We start from the raw sequence: 20,220 nt of genomic DNA on the forward strand, positions 1-20,220 counted from the left end.
ATTGGATGTATTTATAAGTCTCTCTGGAAGAAAACAGCTTGTGATTTCAAGATGGGAAAACAGTCTTCCAAACAGTGAGAAACAATATATTCCCCATTTCCACACACACAAAAAGAGCTTGTTTCCTTCGACGTTTTCAGGTGCTGTTGGAATGATTTGCCTTTCTGAAGCCACCATTCCATTTCTCATCTCAAATTGCCTCATAGACCCCGGCAAAGCACTCAGCAGGGACCACTTCATCTGAGGCGGTGACAGGGGCTTCCTTGGAAAGGCCCCTCAGCTCTGCCTGCCTCTTTTCTACAGGAAGATAGATGCCCAGGTGGGCTGGGCTGGGGGAGAAAGGACAGGAGGAGTAGAACGTGATATGGGGGCTCCTGGGAGGAGGGGGCTGATGGATGGTGGTGACAGCTGGGGTGTGGGCCTGGAGGAAGGAGCAGGCCACACAGGCCTCTGGAGTGGGAGAGCTGTGGCTACTGCTGCAGGCCCTGCAAAAGCCCAAGGCTGGGATCTGCCAGAACCAGGATGGAGAAATGGCCTCCTGGGTATTCCACACCCACCACTCTCCTTGCCTTCCCCCTTGGGAAGACATTGGGTTGCCATATGCCACCCTGCCCCTATCTCACACCCACAGCCCCCTCTATTCTTCCTCTTCTGTTTATTCGGTGCTGGCTTCTGCGTACAGTCTTCTATTCTCAGCAAAAGCAAACAATCGCAAAACACCCAAATGCCATCTTGTATAGGGCTTTGACCATCTGAGGCTGGTGGCCCCTTGCAGTGGCTTTACTGGCTCTTATTAGCTCTTTTCAGTTCTCTCTGCTAATGCTCCTGAGCTCCTGCCGGAGAGAGGGGTTTGGATCAGCAGTTTCCAGCTCAGATCTCCCCATTAGCCAAGAGGAAGCAGGACCCTCGAAGCCCCGTTCTGAGGCCCTCCCAGATGGTGGGCTCCCCAGGCACAGTGTGGAGGGCTCCTCTACCTCTGTCCGCAGACCGAGGATCCTCTGGGCCAGGGCAGGGTCTGGGTCCCTGGCCCTCACAGCATAGCCAGTCCCAGAGTGGCACCGTGGGCCACAACTGGGTAGTGCGGGGCAGAACCAGCATCCAGGCTACCTCCAGTGTGGTGCCACAGAGCCTCTGATACACCAGTGCCCTCAATCCACAGCAGAAGGTGGACAGGGCTCTTCCTGGGACCTCCCCTTCATGGCCCAAGGGTGACTTGTGAGTCAGAGCCTAGCAGGCCGCCACATCTGGGCCTGCCATCTCCAGGCAGCCAGCTATCAGCAGCGTCCATGGAGCTGCAAGAGTGGGGGCTAGATTGTGGGGAATGGGTGGAGGAGGGAAACCTGTCTGGACACAGTGTCCCAGGACACAAGAGGTGTCTTCCCAGGGTGAAGCTTCTTTTGCAAGTCCTGGCAGGGGCGGAGGGGGGCCTTCTGGAGAATAATGCTGGGCCGGCTACCGGGCTACCAGGCTGACCAAGTGCAGACACCTCCCAGCCACCTGTAGGGTTTGATGAGGGGAGACTGTTTCAGCCAAGGGCCTGTGACCTCGGAGGCAATGCCGCGTGACAGTGCTGCCTGGCGCGCTGCCTTGGCTGATTTACACACTCCCACTTCGACTCTCTAAAATCAATCTTCCCCCAATTGCCTCCTGGCTCCCAGCAACGTCCTGGGTCTGCCCTGCACGAATAACTACAGTCTTCTCCCATACTCTGGGCAGCTTCTGGAGCCCCTGCCAGAGCCTCTGAGGGGGAGGGGTGGGGGTGAGGGGTGAGGGACAGCCCCATCAGAGCCTCTGATGGGGAGGAGCGAGAGGCTAGGGGCAGCCCTGCCAGAGCCTCTGATAGGGAGGGGTGAGGGGTGAGGGGCAGCCCTGCCAGAGCTCTTGATGGGGAGGGGAGAGGGCAGGGGACCTGGGTGGGCAGGGGTCATGGGCAGTGCCTCCTTATTACTGTACACAGACAAGGGAGTTCCACTCAGTTGGTGGGTGCCTTCCTCCTATTATTTTATGAGTGTTTGGGATAATGACTTCGTTTTCATATTAGTAAGCACTCAGAGCTGGCAGCTGGCTTAATTTTGACATATTTTATGTCAAAAGAAATGGTAGTGGGCAGGTGCAATGAGGTGGGGGGGATAGGTTTTCCTTCCTTGAAGGCGCATGGAAAGCTCATTCTGCTTACCCTTTGTTATTATATATATTTTTAAGTGCCACTTATTAGGGAGTTGAGTTTCTTAAGCTGAAGGCGGAGCTACTGCTTAATGGGGGGTGTTCCAAGTTCTCGGGGCCCCTGGGCCAGGCAGTGGGGTGTGAATCCTTACCTTTGTTCTCCTCCCTGGAAACTGGCAAGAGGGTGGCAAGAGCTCCTCTTGGACCTTGCCTGGAGGTCAGGGACCCCTGCAAATTGCCCATGTGATGAGGCCCCCCTCTTCCATTAGCTCTCATTTTCCTTATCTGGGTCTGGGAGGTAGGAGGGGCTGTCTGGAGGGGCCACCGTCCTCCTGGCAGCTTTGGCCTCTCGGGCCGTGCCTGCAGGTTTGAATGTGAAACCTGAAATCCTCTAGCAGCCCGGTGAGGTGGCCCCATTAGCTCCCTCCTGACATGGGGACAGCAGGGATGGTACTGGGCTTCCAGGTAACCGTGCTGCGTGCCCTTCACTACCCTGCTTATGGCTGGCTCCCTTCTTCCGATTTAAGGAGGCTATTCTCCTCCCTGCTTCATGGGGACAAACAGCAGCTGCTTCTGCAGTCACAGCCCCTGGCTCCCAATAGCCTGGCCATGGTGACCCACATCATTGTCTCGATAAAGAAACAAGAAGCATCCCCCAATCCATAGCCTTTGATCAGAAGCCACTTCCAGCTGTGGGACAGCTGCAGGCTGGGGTCAGGAGCCCCACAGGCCTACCTGGGCCACCCATCCACCTGTCCACACACATCTGTACACCCTTGTGTGGCCCTGGGTGCCAGGGACGCCCTCCCCCAACAGTGTGGGGCCCCCTTCCTTCACATGGGCAGTGAGGTCATTCCTCAGGGTATGGTTTCATGAGCTCAGCCCCCGTGTGAGCACTGTCTGGCCTCAGTTTCCTTATCTGTAAAATAGACTTAAAGATAGTCTCGACCTCATAGGGCTGTGGTGAGGTTTCTATGAGCTCACATGTGCAACGCATTTGGGCCGTGCCTGTAATGCCCTGACCCTGTTGGCAGTAGGGAGGGCAGCGTCTGCTGCAGGGTCCCTACCCCTTCTCTGTAGGACTCTGCACCCAGTACCAGTGCCCAGTGGGGCAGAAAAGTAAGCCTTCTGGCAGACTCTCCTTCCTAAACCCTTCTTGGCTGTGCCCACTTCTCGCCTGTCCTCCTCCCTGGCTTCCTTTTCTCCAGCTTCTCCATTCGGCAGCCCAGGAAACCTAGAAAAGATCCTACCAGACTTAACTCACAGGCCCCATAGTGGAGGCCCCGCAGGGTCTGGCCCTTACTTTCCTTAGGCTGCCCCTCTCTCGCGCACACTCTTCGGGCTGCTGCACCTTTAGAGTCCTCCAGTTGCCCCCCGGCCTTTGCTCAAGCCCTTTCCCTTCTTAAACAAAAATCCCCACCTCTGTCCCGACCCTAGCCTGAGTCAGTCTCCCTCCTCTCCTCCCACGTGGTTTCTTTATTCCTATGTGTTCTTCTCCCGGGTTGGCTGGGACGCCAGATCGGGGGCTGAACCAGAATCAAGGTGTCCTCTGCTTCAGGATCTCCCTCCTGCCACGCAAAGGAGGAAGATGCTGCCCGCTACCCCTACCTACTGTCTCCTGTAGGCAGCCCGCCCATTTATGCTGGTCGCGCTCTTGGGCCCGCCCCTCTCCGGGAGCCCCGCCCCTTCAGGGATCCGCTCCTCCCCAGGTACCGCCCCTTCCCGTACCGTGGAGTTTGGCTCTGGAGGAGGTGGGTCCAGGACTCCCGGCCCCACCCCCTGCCCCGCCCTTTCCCCCGCTCTTACCCCGCCCCACGCATTGGGACCCGGAGGGGCTCAGCTGACGCCGCACTGCACGTGACGCCGGTGCCGGGCGAATATGGCGGCGGCCACCGGGTGAGTAGTGCACCTCTCTCGCTCTTTCCCGCTGGCGTGGAGAGGGGCATGGGTGTCCCAGCCGGACCGCGGGTGAGAGCCCCAACCGGGCTCGCTGAATGCCGCGGGTAGGTGCCTCTTCCCGTCGGCCCAGAGTCCGAACGCCGGTCGGCGAGCTTCACGCTCTGAGTCAGGGTCAGCGCGGCGGCCGCAGCCCCTCTCCACCCTCCTGGCTGGCTTAGGCCCTGTCTGCGCGCGTCTGGCGGCCCCACTGTGTGCGGCTGCGGTGGGGGCTGGGGTCGACACGCATGTTCGCTGCCAAGACCCCCAAGTGGGAGGGCGGCGTTGCGAGGACCGCAGGCACCCGGGCGCTTCCCGGAGGAGGCGGTATTTGAGACGGACTTGGAATTCCCTTTTCCCCGCAGGGCACGTCCACATTTCTTTCAGGGGCCAAATGTCACCTCCTCAGGGAATCCTTTTCTAACCATCTATCCCACTTTTTGTGCCCTTATCATTACCTGATAAACCATATAGAGCATTGTTTGTACTTGTTCATTATCTTCTCTGCATTTAGAGTGCAAGGGCAGGTTCGTTAACCTGGTTCTCGCTAGCCCAGTGCCTTGCACACAGTAGGTGCTCCATACTGGGCTGAATGAAAGAAGGCTGAGTGGTCCTAGTGGGAGGAAGGGTGGACAGATGGGTTTACCGGAGCGTTGGGCGGACTCTCCCAGATAGGGAGCATCTGAGCCCAGGGTAAGGGACAAAGGTTGAGAGTTCAGAGTGTTCTGGGGACAGGGGTGCATGCCTGGGGCGGGAAGGTGTGGTGTTCCAGGTGGCTTCTTCAGACTTTGCCTTGAGGGGCTGGAAGGGTTTTGTTACTAGCTGCTGGATCTGTTTTAAAAGAGTAGGCTCCCCTGAGCTATGTGTGAGTTCAGTGGGAGAAGGTGTGGGTCTGCTGGCTCAGTGGGGTAGAGGGGGCTTGGTGTAGGATGGGGCAGTATTCCAGATGCCAGGTTGGAAACTGAGGTCAGAATGGGGGAATCTAGTGGACTGAATGCATCTCTCTTTTTAAGATGCAGGGAAAATGGCAACAGAAAGTGAGTTCTCATTTGGCCCCCAAGGTTGAGGGAGCTTAGGACATACAAATCAAACATTTTGTGGGCACCTGCTGTATTCCGGGAATAGCATTGGGCCTTCCCTTAGGTACTCACAGGCCACTGGGGCAGATGGACACATGGGACTCTGTCATCCATCTGCTTACCTGTGGTCTTGGCATTTGCAAAGGAGGGACATGGATTCTGAGCTCAGGGAAAGTGCTGGAAGGCTTCACTCCCTGGATGACTTTTGTGCTAATCCTTCAGCAATGAGACTCCCTTCGGGTAGAGAACAGTGCAGACAAAGTCTCAGATGGGTGTCAAGGAACTCAGGGTCAGATCTTTGAATCCAGCCTGTGACCCTTTTAAAGGGTAGAATGAGCAGGCTGGTGCCCAGCTGTGGGTGTGCTGTTTCTCTGTTTAGGCTGGCTTGGTGCTCACAGGAAGTGCCAGGGGTTGCATTTGGGTTCAGGACTCCAAGCTGGCCTGAGACCTGCTGCTCTCCTGCAGGAACCAAGCTGATGTCTGGATAGGAGCAAGTCTGGAACTGACTGGATCCTGGAATGAGAGCTTTTCTTTTTCTCTTTCTTTTTTTGTTTTTGTTTTTTTTGAAACGGAGTTTTGCTCTTGTTACCCAGGCTGGAGTGCAATGGCACGATCTCGGCTCACTGCAACCTCTGCCTCCCAGGTTCAAGCGATTCTTCTGCCTTATCCTCCTCAGTAGCTGGAATTACAGGCGTGTGCCACCACGCCCAGCTCATTTTTTGTATTTTTAGTAGAGAGGGAGTTTCACCATGTTGGCCAGACTGGTCTCGAACTCCTGACCTCAGGTGATCCACCCACCTTGGCCTCCCAAAGTGCTAGGATTACAGGTGTGAGCCACTGCGCCTGGTCCCAGAATGAGAGCTTTTCTAGCAGAACGAATTCTCTGGGCCACCACACAGGGTGGGTGAGGGAGGCAAAACAGAGTGGCAGTGTCATGCACGTCCATGTGAAGAGACCACCAAACAGGCTTTGTGTGAGCAACATGGCTATTTATTTCACCTGGGTGCAGGCGGGCTGAGTCCGAAAAGAGAGTCAGCGAAGGGAGATAAGGGTGGGGCCGTTTTATAGGATTTGGGTAGGTAAAGGAAAATTACAGTCAAAGGGGGGTTGTTCTCTGGTGGGCAGGAGTGGGGGTTACAAGGTGCCCAGTGGGGGAGCTTTTTGAGCCAGGATGAGCCAGGAAAAGGAATTTCACAAGATAATATCATCACTTAAGGCAAGGACCGGCCATTTTCACTTTTGTGGTGGAATGTCATCAGTTAAGGTGAGGCAGGGCATTTGCATTTCTTTTGTGATTCTTCAGTTACTTCAGGCCATCTGGGTGTATCTGTGCAAGTCACAGGGGATGCCATGGCTTGGCTTGGGCTCAGAGGCCTGACAGGCAAGTCTTAGAAAGGTGTGCTATTGAGAGGGCGTGGGAGCTTCCAGAGCCTGGCAGTCTCCTTGGGAAGAGCCATCCCAGTCTGGTATGGGGCTTTCCCGTGGGTACTTTGAGCCTGAGGTTGACCCCAGTGGCTTCCTTAAGAGCAGATCGATTAAGTATGTTTCCGGCTCAGCTCCCAGCTGCACCCACAGGACAGATCATAGAGTCAGGCGTAAGTCACGCCAGCAAGTCACGGCCATGGCCATGGGCTCCGTGGGAGTTGGATTTGGTTGTCTGTAGAATCCTACCGGAGCCTGGGACAGAGGGGGTCCATGAGAGTTCCAGGTGACTGGGGTGTGCCCCATATGATTTGGGGAGTAGGGGAAGCCCTAAACTAGCATCTCAGATTCAATTTGAAACTCAAGAGTCTACTCTGGGAGTGTTTCAGGGTTGATCCTACTTTCTCTTGCTAGTCTGGGTATAGGTTTCAGGTTGAGACAGAGTGCTGTGACGTCACCTCCCATCCCCTCATGGAGGGGGTCCCTATCCCATGGCCCTTGGTGGCACTGCTGTCTCCTTGAGCCATGCTTTGAGCATTCCACAGTCAGGGTTGATAATTTGAAATATTTCAGCTCCAGCCAGACCTGTCTGCATCTGCTCCCCCACATGGCTTTTTCCATTCCCTTCTTCCCTTGCACACTCACCCGCTATCCCTGGAATGCTCTTGTCCTCTATGTGATTGTTCAAATTTTTGCAGGCCCAGCTCAGATGGTTCCCTTTCCCAGAAGCCTTTCCCAGCCCTCCGGTAAAGGCTGAGTGCTCAGAACTCTGGAGCACGCGGTTTTCTCCCCAGCAGGACACATTTCCACGTCTACCCATTGTGGGTTAGGAGTTGCTTCCCTTCATGCCTCTCTTAGCATCCTTAGAGCCCAGGGGTTCTGTTGTATCCTCAGGCTCAGGGCCAGTCTGTGGCTGCCCTGTGATTGGTGCTTGATGAAATGAATGAAAAGGGGATTTACTCTAAATTAGTACAGCATCCCATCCTGCTTTCCTGGGAGACTCCTAGTGATTGAGGGAAGGAGTCACGGTGACAGAATTCCGAGGAATAGGATGAAGAAATAGCTTTAATTCTTTCACTGAGTGGCTCCCAGGAGCTGTTGCAGAGCCAGAAAGAGGCAACAGGTGAGCTCTCCTGGGCGTGTACCTGTTGGGTCATAGGTTACACTGGAGTCAGCATTCTTCTGGAGAGTCTTCTGCAGGACTCAGATTGTGGGTCACGAGCCCAACCCCACCCTAATGTGAACCTTGCGCTCCAGGAGCAGAAGACTCAGGCCGACTCTGGGGGCTGGGGATGGGTGGGCCTGTGGGAGGCAGGCTGGTCACTGAGTGTCCTTCCCTGGCTCTTCCCCAGGTCCTGACTCCACACAGCCCTCTCTTGGTTTCTGTGTATGCTGAGAAGTGCAAGGTGGAAGATGCTGGTCAGTTGCCTCAAGGTCCTCTCCAGCTGTGGCAACCCTCTCCAGCCTGGCGCTTACGGTCAGGCACCCAGTGGGCTGCCCGAGCGTCTGTCTGGTGCCTGGCCCCACGCTGGAGGCTGAGGGGAGGAGGTGGCTGGTCCTTGGCTGGCCTCTCCTGCTGGGAGTTTAGCGGTGTGGCCCTATCTAGAAGTGGCCCCACAGTCTTTTTTTTTTTTTTTTTTTTTTTTGAGAAAGAGTCTTGCACTGTCACCCGGGCTGGAGTACAATGGCACAATCATGGCTCACTGCAACCTCTGCCTGCTGGGTTCCAGCAGTTCTCCTGCCTCAGCCTCCTGAGTAGCTGGGATTACAGGTGCCTGCTACCACGCCTGGATAATTTTTTTGTATTTTTAGTAGAGATGGGGTTTCATTATGTTGGCCAGGATGGTCTCGAACTCCTGACCTCGTGATCCACCCACCTCAACCTCCCAAAGTACCTTGTTTACAGGCATGAACGACCGCGCCTGGCCAGCGACTCCACATTCTAGTGCACATTCTAGATTTTTCCTTGTCTGTGCGGTGGACCCCACAGGCATCAGTGAAACCTATGCACCATTCTTGGCATCATGGTTTTTTTTTGTTTTTTTTTTTTTTGAGAGGGAGACTCACTCTGTCGCCCAGGCTGGAGTGCAGTGGCTTGATCTCGGCTCACTACAACTTCCACCTCCCAGGTTCAAGTGATTCTCCTGCCTCAGCCTCCCGAGTGGCTGGGATTATAGGTGTACACCACTATGCCCGGCTAATTTTTGTATTTTTAGTAGAGACAGGGTTTCACCATGTTGGCCAGGCCGGTTTCGAACTCCTGACCTCAGATGGTCTGCCTGTGTTGGCCTCCCAAAATGTTGGGATTATAGGCGTGAGCCACCGTGCCTGGCTGGCATAATGTTTTTAAATGCATGAAATAAGTACAGAATATTTCAAACATAAAATCCAATTATTTGGAAATACAGTTATCAAAATGTTACATAAATTTGAGACAGGGTCTTGCCCTGTCCCCCAGGCTGGAGTGTAGTGTTGGGATCTCTAGTCACTGTAGTCTCTGCCTCCAGGGCTCAAGCAGTCCCGCTGCCTCAGCCTCCCGGGTAGCTGGGACCACAACCACAAGCCACCGTTCCTGGCTAATTTTGTGTTTTCGGTAGAGATGGGGTTTTGCCATGTTGCCCATTCTGGTCTCAAATTCCTGCCTCCCACAGTGCTGGGATTATAGGCATGAGCCGCTGCGCCTGGCCCAACTACTTTAATTTTGAAGTTGTGAGGTGCAAAAGTGATATTTCGAGATACTGCAACAGCAATAACGTGATATTAAAATACCTTTGATTTTTGCTAGTGACAGATTAACATGCATTGCTGACACTGAGTAGTTTGTTACTTATGTGAATAATTGAAGAAAATGTAAATTTGAATTGGAGGTTAGAGAAAATAAAGGTACAGCTTTTTCCCATCCAAGTAGATGGAGCCCCTAATTTTGAGGATGAATCCTTGGGGGTCCCTAGGCCTTAGGTAAGAGCCCTGCAGTTGGCTGTTAAGGAGAGGGTGGCCCGGTACTGATATGGGGGTGTGGGTTGTATGGAGACAGGGATGGCTTGCAGGGGCAGTGGCGTCCTACCCTCCTTGGGAACTGGCCTCAGTCTTGGTCACTCCGTTCTTGGTCCTGGGCTGCTTACCAGGTCTTGGTTGTTGCCAGGGCAGCGGGGATCCTGGCCTCTGGGTCTCAGAGACTTGTTCTGTGGGTCTCTGAGGCCCTAGAGCTCTTGCGCCCTGTCTGTCTGCAGCAAAGAATGGCTTATTTACCTTGGGACCTGGGGATGATAATGGCTTTTGCCTTTTAAATTCCGGATGCCACTTAACAAAAACTGCAGCAGAAACCTGTTGGAGATGTTTTATTGGTGCTGCATTTGCTGAATTTGCAGGAAGAATTCATCTGTGTTGGCTCTGAGCCTGACAGTCTCTCTGGGGGTTTGGTTTCTGCCATGAGAAATCAAAGGGCATGTCTCTATAAAACTTTATTCCTTGGTGTCCTGTAATTAATGACTGTAGCGTATTGCCCTGCCTCGTGGCTCAGGCTAGCCCTTCTCATGCACAGGGTGGGTTCTGTTCTGGCAGAGCCCTGTGGAGAAGTAAGCATGGTTGTAGATTTTTTTTTTTTTTTTGAGACGGAGTCTCGCTCTGTTGCCCAGGCTGGAGTGCAGTGGCGTGATCTCGGCTCACTGCAATCTCCGCCTCCCGGGTTCATGCTATTCTCCTGCCTCAGCCTCCTGAGCAGCTGGGACTACAGGCGCCCACCACCACGCCCGGCTATGGTTGTAGATCTTCTTTGCAGTGGCAGCTGAGTGCTCAAGGAGAAGGTGGCTTATCAAGTTTTCTGCTCAGCCCTTGGGATCCCAGTCCGTGTGCCCTGAGAAATTTCAGTCTCTCAGAAGGTTCTGGACAAGGGGAAGGCCAGCCCTTCTGCGAGCATTGCAGGTGGGGGCCAGGCTGGTGGCTGAGGATGGGCATTTTAGGCTGGTCGTGCTGTTCGACGACTGTGGCTGAGGCTGTCCATAGCAGGGCCTCGTTGTCATTGCCCCTGTGCTGTTGGGGACTCTGCAGAGATGAGTTTTGCCCCTGTGCCCATCCCACCATGGGCTTTCCCGAGTGAAGGGCGTGGGAGGCTGTGGGGGACGTCTGAGCACAAGGTGCTGGTGACTGCACTTTCAGTTCCTGATGGCATGGCCATCTGGGATGTGGTCATGTTTACAAACTCTCACCGACTTCCCTCTGTCCTTTCATCCCGATGGCTGAGTGTGGGAGAAAAGCAGCCATAGCCCAGAGGAAGCTCTGGCTGCTGGTGTCCACCCAGCCACCTGTTCACCCTCCTGGGAGGGTAGGAAGGGTATGTGGGGGAGCTCTAGTCATGTCAGCATGTGCGGCTGCTTCTGACCCTCCACCCTTCCTGGGCAGGCTGGGGCTCCAGGGCTGCTTCCTGCCCCGCTGCGGCTGATGTGGCATCTTCTCATCCCACAGCTGTGTGTGTGGTCCTGTGTGTCATTCAGCAGATATGTGTTGAGCATTTGCTGTGTGTCAGGCAAGGTGCCAGATGAGGGCACCGCAGTGACCGAGGCAACGTGGAGCTCCATCTCCCAGTGTTTCCACCCGAGGGGGTGGGCTGGAGAACACCAGGAAGCACCAGGCAGCACCCGCTGCATTTAGGTTGGAAGGTGCTGAGTGCTAAGCGTTGTCTTAGCCAGGGACCTGGCCCCACATTAGGAGTTTACTCCAGGGGGCCACTAAGGAGAGTGGAGAGTGGGGACGATATGCAGAGCTGTGCGCACGTTAAGGGAACCCAGGAAAGAAGAGTGGGGAACCTGGTCAGAAACCCAGCAAGGGCCGTGCTGTGGGGCAGGGTGGCCTCATCAGAGCAGTGGCCCTGGGTGGAGACGTGCCCCCAGCCGTTTAGTTCCAGGGTCCCCAGGGAGGGAGCCAGGGGAGTGGATCCACTGTCCTCCTCCTTCTCCTCCTGCCTCCAGCCTCTTTTGCCTGCCGTAGGCTCAGCGTGCCTGGAGGCAGGAGGCAGCATCCGCGCTGAGGAGGTTGGGTAGGTCAGCCTCTGGGTACAGTGCAGGGGGGTGTATCTGGAGAGCAAGTGGGGAAACCTCAGGCCAGGGACTAGTAGGGGGTTGGGCAAGGAGAAGAGTTGCAGGTTCAAAGAGGGAGGCTGGGGTAGACCACCCTGAGAAGGTCGTATTGGAGCCAAGATGTGCAGAAGGTGTCACCTGCTTGTGTGACCCTGGCAGGAGGGTCAGGGCCTCTGAGGGTCCCATGTGAGGTGAGTGTAAGAGGTGCCCCAGGCAGCTTCACAGTGCTGCACTGTGAGGGCAGGTTTCATCCGCAGCTTGACTGCAGTTCCTGGGTAGCGCTCTCTGCTCTCACCAGCTCTGGGACGTCCCTGCCTCCTTGACCTCCATGCCCACCCACTGTCCCCTGGCTGGAGAGCCTGCAGGGGCTCCCTCCTGCATACCCCGCCCCTGCTTACTCCTCCTCCACCTCATCCCCATTGTCTCTCCACACCCGCCCCGGCCTCCAGCCTGCTTGCTGGGACCACCGTCTGTTTATTCATTCATTCCATAGATACTGACACCTGCTCTGTCCCTGCCTTCAGGGAGCTTACATGTTACCTGGAGGGCCAGCAAACAAATAAATGAAGAGTGATGGGGGCTCTAAAGAGACGTGAAGAGAGCTGGGGGGTGGGTTGGGTAGGAAAGGGGCATTTCTGCAGAGGCTGGGTAAAAGGGCCCTTGGGAAGAGCATTCCCCACAGGGCACCGCAGCGGCAACGGCTGGAGTGTTCTGGCTGTTTAGGGATGAGCGAGGATGCTGCAGCAAAGGAAACCAAGGGTGAACTGGGGGCCTGGATCCCTCGTGGCTGGGGAGTGAAGTCTGCACTCAGAGAAGCCAGCCAGCACGGGGTCGGGCAGAGAGTGTGTGCTGGGATTGGCATTTCGAAAGGGCCATTGTGACAGAAGGTGCAGACCAGGCTGTGGGGAAGCTGGGGCCAAGAGCGCCGTTGAGAGTTGCCTGCAGTTGTCTAGATGGGACATGGGGCGGTGGCCCTGGGGATGGGGATGTGCATTGAAGGTAGAGTCCAGACCTTGCTGGTGGCCAGGAGGTTGGATGAGATAGGAGGTCAGGAGGGCCTGCAGGACTGTCCAGGCGCAGGTGCTTTGTGTTGGGGGAGGCTGGGGAGGAGCGGCTTTGGTTCAGGGCCATCTTCTGCCTGCTGAGGGTGGCCGATGGGTCTGTGAGTCTGGAGCCAGACGTCATTGGTCTGCAGATGCAGATGGTCCTTTGAGCTGAGGGATTGGGTGAGCTCAGCTGAGCTGAGGGAAGGAGCTGGTTAGGGAAGAGGCCCCAGGGTTGGGCCAAGCTGGGCTTCAGCAGGGAGGTTGGGCCGGGAGCTGGGGGCCTGGCTGGTAGGGAGTCTGGACCAGCTGCTGTTGGGGAGGGTTTCCACAGAGAGAGTGGCCCCCAGGGTCATGGGCACCAATGCAGCAGGACTGGGGACCTGCTGCAGATTCGAGTGTGCAGTCCCTATGGCCTGCTGGGCAGTTGGCTGGGGGACAGAGGAGCAGGGGGGTGGAGTCAGGACAGCATGGGTGATGGAGGGGAGACAAGCCCCTGTGGTTCTCAGGGGGACCAGTGAGGGGCTATTTCTGGGTCAAAAGCAGGTGGAGCTCGGGCAGCTTGCCCCATGCTGATGGGGGTCCCACGGCAGGCTTGGGCCTCCGGTCACCCCGATCTCAGGTGTGGGCATGCTTGGAGATGCTAACAGAGGCCTGTGTGGCTGTGTGTGCTCTTGCCTCTGCAGACCCTCATTTTGGCTGGGGAATGAAACCCTGAAGGTGCCGCTGGCGCTCTTTGCATTGAACCGGCAGCGCCTGTGTGAGCGGCTGCGGAAGAACCCTGCTGTGCAGGCCGGCTCCGTCGTGGTCCTGCAGGGCGGGGAGGAGACTCAGCGCTACTGCACTGACACCGGGGTCCTCTTCCGCCAGGTGAGCCTGCCCCCTTGGCCGCAGGTGAGCGGGCCTGTGATGGGGCCTCTCGCCTGAGCAGGAGTTGGAGGCCCCAGCTTGGCCAGAGCTGCCTTTTGTGGCCCTCCCTGAACCTCCGTTCCCTCGCCTGGGAAGTGGTCCAGGGGCTCCTTGAAGATGTAGAACTTGAAGATGTGGGGCGGTGGGTGGCCCACCTGCGGGCAACCAGCCTGATCATGGTGGCCATGGCTGAGAGTCACTGGCAGCACTCAGTCCCCAGGTACAGGAACATGAGGACCCACCCAGGAAGACTGTGAGGCTCTGAGCTTGGCCCACTTTCACAGATCTTAGCATTACACCCATTTTGCAGATGAGAAAACTGAGGCTCAGAGGGAAAATGACTTGCCAAGAGGTGGAGTTGGGATTAGAACCTCGTCTTCCATCTCTAAATCTAGTGCTATTTTCTCCCCGCTGCCATGCCCAGAGCTGGAGCCTGACCACAGCGGGAGCTTCAGAACCTCTCTGGGGCGGGCAGAGCCTAGGGAATGTGTCCATGCGACATCCTGGCAAGAAGAGAGATGGGAATGCGAAGGGGAGCCCAGTGTGGAGAGGATATGGGAAGGCATGGCTTCCCTAGCTGAACCCTGTTGCCCCGGCAGTCCACAGATGGGCTGAGACCCATTGCTGAGCGACCGCAGACCATTGTTTTCTTTACTAAAAGCACCTTCTGCCCGAAGGGGCCCGTCTGTCCGCTGTTGTTCACACAGCTGCAAGCCTGCAGTCCCATGGCAGTGAGAGACATGGCGGTCTAAATAAGTTTTCTCTGGCCAGTCTTGATGCTTCTCCAGGTTTAAATATTCTGCGGCTTAAAAACCGATTTCCTAAATTCAGCTGTTGGCTCCCTTTCTGATGGTATGCAAGGCTAATTTTGGAAGAGATCCTCCTCCACCGTACCTATGTGACGTCCTTTTAGCGCAGCATTCATCCCTAAACACTGAAGTCATCAGCCGCCCCGGGGGTGGGAGAGGGAAGTAAGAAGTCCTAAATGGAGGAATCCATTTCCGTGCAGATATCCGGCCTGGGCACTGGAATCTGGGGGGCGTCTTGCCTGCCTGCACGTGGCAGAGAGGCAGGGCTGAGCTGGATGTGTGGTGGTGCTGGGCGCCCTGTCATGGACCTAGGGGGTGGGAATACAGGGGGGCTTGGGCACATACCCGAAACCTGCAGCATCAAGGAGGGTTCCCAGCAGGGTGGAGGAGCTGTCAGGTTGCCCCCTGCCAAACCACGGGAGGATGAGCCAGGGAGTCGGGTGCTGAGGGGGAAGGGATGTCTGGGGCTGGGGTCAAGCCTGTCGCAAGCCTGTTGCAAGAGGCTGTCGGTCTGAGCTGCCTCTCTGGGGTGCTGCGATGCAGCCACCGGTCCCTCCTTGCACCTCACATTCCACTGGCTAACAAGAGTTCTTGTTCCTGCCACAGGAGTCCTTTTTTCACTGGGCGTTCGGTGTCACTGAGCCAGGCTGCTTCGGCGTCATTGATGTTGACACTGGGAAGTCGACCCTGTTTGTGCCCAGGCTTCCTGCCAGCCATGCCACCTGGATGGGAAAGTAAGGAGCAGCCTGGCTGAGGCACCGCGGCTACCAACCATGGGCTAGGGGTGGGGAGGGGAGGTGGAGGGGAGGTGGGATGGGAGGGCCGGGCTGGGCCTGGGGATGGGGAGTAGGGAAGAACTGCAGGAGGAAGGGCATGTGGTCAGGGCTGTGACAGCCTGCCTCGCACCAGAGCCCTGCACCCTTGGTTGGGAAGGGATGTTACAGCTGGAGTACAACTGTGTCGTAGGAGTTATTAAGAAATTATTTTAGGTAGATAGAGAGGAAAAGGGATCCTTGGGAAGTTTTCTGGTAAAGCCCCAGCTCCTAAAGCCAGGCAGGCAACCTTTGATATACAGATGCAGGCCATTAGAAACTGGATCCACCCAACATGGCGATTCCCAAGGCCTTCTTGCCTTTGCCCCACATGTTCCTGGCAACATGGCTGCCCCCACATATCCCTACATGTGTAGAACATCCATGGTACCCTGCATTTGCATATTAAAAGGCTAGGGTGGGAGGGCCAGCTTTTTCCGTGGGCTATGTGAATAACGTGCTTGGTCAAACCAATCCCCTGAGCCCTATGCAAATCAGACACCACCTCCCCCAGCCTCCGCATATATACCTGGGCTGGTGGCCACTGCACTTGGGGACCTCCTCTTTCAGCTTTGGAGTCCCCCTTCCTCTGTCTCTGTACAGAGGAGCTACTTCCTTCTGTCTTCTTCCTTCCTTCTTGTCTATTAAATTCTCCACTCCTTAAAACCACTCCATGTGTGTCCATGTCGTTTTTTCTAATTCGACTCGAGACCGAGAACCATGGTGTTCCTCCACTCATCAGAGCCCTGTCAGCTGGGGGCCTTGTTTGTTTAGAAGTGCAATTTGTTAATCCTGAAATTCTAGCTTCCTCGCTCTGTGAAAACGTCTGAGGCTTTGGCCCTGGGAGACCGTCACTCCTGCATGGCATCGACAGGTGTGGCATGGCCCTGTGCGTGCCTGAGGGTGGTGGGTTGGGTTGGGGTTGGGGGACTGCCTTTCTGAGACCTGTTGCTGATATGCTGGGTGTGTTATTTGCTGCCTGCCTCTGCACACAGTGCAGGCCCTGCCCTCCTGGCCCACATGTGAGATGGAGCAGAGGCTCTGGCTACGGTGCACCTGCCTCCACCCTCCACAGTGCCTACTGTTCCAGGTTCCCCCACCCCCGAGGAGCTGTTCTGCCTGCTCAGAGGTGCCAGGGTGGACGCTGTACTTAACCAGGGAGGTTTGAGGTGATCAGAGGATCCTGCTAAATGCTGGCCGCCTCGCTGCGTGTCATCTCCACCTGGAGAGTGATTATTCCGTGCTAATGTATAAATTGCAGCCTTTGCTGCCTGGTGCCCCAGAACGCTCATTACCAGGTGGGCTGGAGAGGCTGTGACTGGTTTGAGTGACAAGGCCCCTGGCTGCCACAGGGACTGGGCTCTGTGCCGAGGGCCGGGGCCACAGTGGGGCTTCCCCTGCTTCCAGCACCACCCTCCCCTCACCCTCCCTTCAGTGCAGACTCCGTTTCTGCCTTTGTTGGCTGTGGTGTGTGCTGCTCCTGCTGTCTCAGGGAGAGGGGTTCAGGCTTACAAGTTGGTGATCATTCTGCTCTTAGGCTGCTTGGCAGGATCCCAGCCTGGCAAGACTGGGATCTTTGCTGGGCAGGACTCAGCCTGGAGCACAACTGGCAGCAGAAGAAAAGAGGGCTGTTTCTCCTGGGGGTGATCTCCTGGCTCAGCCCCTGGGAAGAAGGGCACGGAGTGGACACACCCGGGCCGAGTGCCTTTGGGGCTTCTACCGGGCTGCCCCTCGGAGGCCCTCACCTGACGGTGCCTTCCCATCCTGTTGTGATCTTTACTGTCGACCTTCATCTCATTCCTGGTGGAATCCTTATGACTGCCATGTTATAAAAAGAAATGGCTCAGCATGGGGGCGTGACCCGTGCAGGTCCTGCCGCCGGGTCTTGCTGGAGCTGTGGTTGGAGGCTGAGCTTGCCTGCTTGCTCAGTGTGGCTTCTGAGGGGCCGTGGGGCTTGCGAGTGGGTCTGGTCATGTTTGGGGCTCCAGTTCCTTCCCTGTGATGCCGCTCTGGAAGCCCCCCAGGACTGGAGTTACAGTGCTGGCCAGTGTAGCGGCGGTTATATCTGTGACACTGACACGAGGCAGGGATGGTTCCAGGAGGCAGATTGTCGTGTCCAAAAATGGCCACAGCAGTGTTTCTGGACACTCACTGTCTGCAGGTGACATCTGTTTCCCTCCTGCCTGACCCAGGTCTGGGCCTCATGACCAGGTGGCGGTACTGCTGTGTGACGTCTGAGGCTTGACTGTAAACTGCATTGTGGCTTCCACCTGGTTCTCTCCCGTGGGGTGCTTGCCCTGGGAACCCACCCGCCACATCATGAGGAAGCACAGACTCCCCACAGGGGGACCCCAGCCGCCAGCAGCACCAGCCACCAGCGTGCATGAGCCCCAGGTGGTTCCGAGCCCCAGCCTTCCACCTGCTGAGGTCCTAGATGTGGAGCAGAGCTTTGCTGTCCTCTCCGGGCTCGGTCCGAATTCCTGACCTTCAGAGTCCATGAACATGATCGGTGGTCTTGCACTCCATTAAATGTTGGAGTGGTTTATTCCCCAGCCATTGTAACTGGGACAGCAGTGACGAAGAGTTTAGGTTTGCTTTCTGCAGGAGGATTCTCCCAGCATCCTCTCTCCACCCAGAGCAGAGTTGTGGCCTCAGCCTTTCTTGCAAGTGGCACGCCTCAGGACGAGTGAGGGCTCCTGCGCCAGGGGATCCTTGACTCTGGGTGACACCTGCAGTTTTGACCTGGCTGCCCTCTCATCCTCCTCATGGCCCTCACTGCTGGCTCAGAGCCTGTTGACATGTCCCACTGCTCAGAGAAGCAGCTCAGCAGTCAGGGCGGATGCCTCCTCTGTGTGCATGCTGGGCAGGTCAGATCAGGCAGCCTTCATCCCAAGGGGGCTTCTGGCCCCATAGCTGAGAGGTAGACCCTTGTGTCCTGCCATCCTGGTTCCCTACCACAGCCACCCCCAGCAGGCGTCTCCATTCCTCTGCCCTGGGATGACCCTGTCTGAGTCTCTACATCCTGAACCCTCGGGAGAGAAGGCTCAGTTGTAACAGAGCAGTGGTGGCGAGGTTGACTGTGTGGGACCGGAGCTGGGGAGTGGCCAGATCTGATTGCGTAAGGCTGCTTCCAGCTGCTCCTGGAATCAATAGGGCACCGGGAGCGAGGCTGACAGGAGTACCTGGCCTTTGCAAGCAAAACCCACCAGACTGCACATTTGACCTTCAGCTCCTCGGCTTCCTTTTGAGTCCCTATCTGATGGTTTTTGAAAATCCATCTGGCAGATACTGCGATCCAAAGTCGCCCAGGGAAACGACACCCCCGTCTGCAGGATCTGCCACTTCCTGCGGAAACGGTCTCGCTGTTGTCAGGGTTGCAGACGCCTGGGGCCGTGGGCAGCCTGAGGCCGGCCCACTCCTCACCCCAGGCCCGTTCTGGGACGAGGAGGGTGGTAGTTTTGAATGCATTTTTATTCTGAGTCTCTGCTCACAACAGTGTGTGGTGCCTTTTTGATGTGAGAGCGTTTCCCATCATTTTTCATCGGAGTCGGGCTTAGTGGAGGGTGGCTTTGGCTGTGGGCCTCTGTGAGTCAGTGCCCCACGCAGCTTCAGAGCCCAGAGTTGAGGAGCCACTTTGACCAGGTCGGGGGGCCCTCCTGGAACCTTTATACTTTGTACCCTGTTCCGTCCCTGGCTCTGGTATGCAGGGAGGGGCGCTCAGCCTTCCCAGGGCCATACCCACATCTTGTGTGAGAGATGGATGTGGGTATGGTGGGAGGGTTTGCACATGTATGGTGTATGTGTGGGGGGCTGTGTGTGCATATGGAGTGCATACCTGTGTGTGGTGTGGTGCATGTGGAGGGGTGGGTAGGTATGGATGTGATGTGGAGAGGACGTGTGTGGGGGGTGTGTGTGAGGTGTGTGATGCATGTAGAGTATGTTGTGTGTGGGGGGGCATTGCTGTGTTTGTGGTGTGTGTGGTGTGTAGGGTGTTTGTGATGGGGTGTGTGGTGTATAGGGTGTTTATGAGGAGGGGTGCATGTGGGTGTGCGTGTGCTGTGTTGTGTGTGTGGTGTGTAGGGTGTTTGTGATGGGGTGTGTGTGTGATGTGTAGGTTGTGATGGGAGTGTGTGTGTGCTGTGTTGTGTGTGGGTGTGTGTGGTGTGTAGGGTGCATGTGAGGGAGGGTATGTGGGCATGTGTGTGCTGTGTTGTGCGTGGGTGTATGTGGTGTGTAGGGTGTTTGTGATGAGGGTGTGTGTGTAGTAGGTAGGGTGTTTGTGATGGTGTGGTGGGTGTGTGTGTGTAGTGTGTAGGGTGTTTGTGATTGGGGTGTGGTGGATGTGAGTGTGCTGTGTTGTGTGCAGGTGTGTGTGGTATGTAGGATGTTTGTGATGAGGATGTGTGTGTGTGTGAAGTATGTAGGGTGTGATGGGCTGTGGTGGGTGTGAGTGTGCTGTGTTGTGCTTGGGTGTGCGTGTGGTGTGTAGGGTGTTTGTGATGAGGGTGTGTTTGTGTATTGTGTAGGGTGTTTGTGATGGGGGTGTATGTGGGTGTGAGTAGTGTGTGGGGTGTTTGTGATGGGGGTGTGGTGGGTGTGAGTGTGCTGTGTTGTGCATGGGTGTGCGTGTGGTGTGCAGGGTGTTTGTGATGAGGGTGTGTGTGTATAGTAGGGTGTTTGTGATGGTGTGGTGGGTGTGTGTGGGTGTGAGTAGTGTGTAGGGTGTTTGTGATGGGGGTGTGGTGGGTGTGAGTGTGCTGTGTTGTGTGCAGGTGTGTGTGGTGTGTAGGGTGTTTGTGATGAGGGTGTGTGTGTGTGTAGTATGTAGGGTGTTTGTGATGGGGATGTGTGTGTGTGTAGTATGTAGGGTATTTGTGATGGGGGTGTGTGTGTAGTATGTAGGGTGTTTGTGATGGGCTGTGGTGGGTGTGAGTGTGTTGTGTTGTGTGTGGGTGTGTGTGGTGTGTAGGGTGTTT

General features: G+C 56.1%; 1 protein-coding gene across 2 annotated transcripts in view; it reads left to right on the forward strand.

The window, feature by feature from the left end:
- Nucleotides 1-3,895: 3,895 nt before the first annotated feature.
- The window catches only part of PEPD (peptidase D), a 136,002-nt gene continuing 119,677 nt past the window's right edge, over nt 3,896-20,220 (forward strand). The window contains exons 1-3 of one of the 2 annotated variants that reach the window (XM_010359608.2): nt 3,896-4,059; nt 13,401-13,584; nt 15,039-15,166. In XM_010359608.2, the coding sequence (XP_010357910.1) occupies nt 4,043-4,059; nt 13,401-13,584; nt 15,039-15,166 (329 nt within the window). In that variant the 5' untranslated portion in view covers nt 3,896-4,042. Of the gene's footprint in view, nt 4,060-4,092; nt 4,167-13,400; nt 13,585-15,038; nt 15,167-20,220 lie in introns of those variants that run through there. The other variant, XM_030942847.1, reaches the window with a different exon arrangement.

The sequence above is a fragment of the Rhinopithecus roxellana genome, chromosome 12 (genome assembly GCF_007565055.1).
Source record: "Rhinopithecus roxellana isolate Shanxi Qingling chromosome 12, ASM756505v1, whole genome shotgun sequence".
Taxonomy (NCBI): domain Eukaryota; kingdom Metazoa; phylum Chordata; class Mammalia; order Primates; family Cercopithecidae; genus Rhinopithecus; species Rhinopithecus roxellana.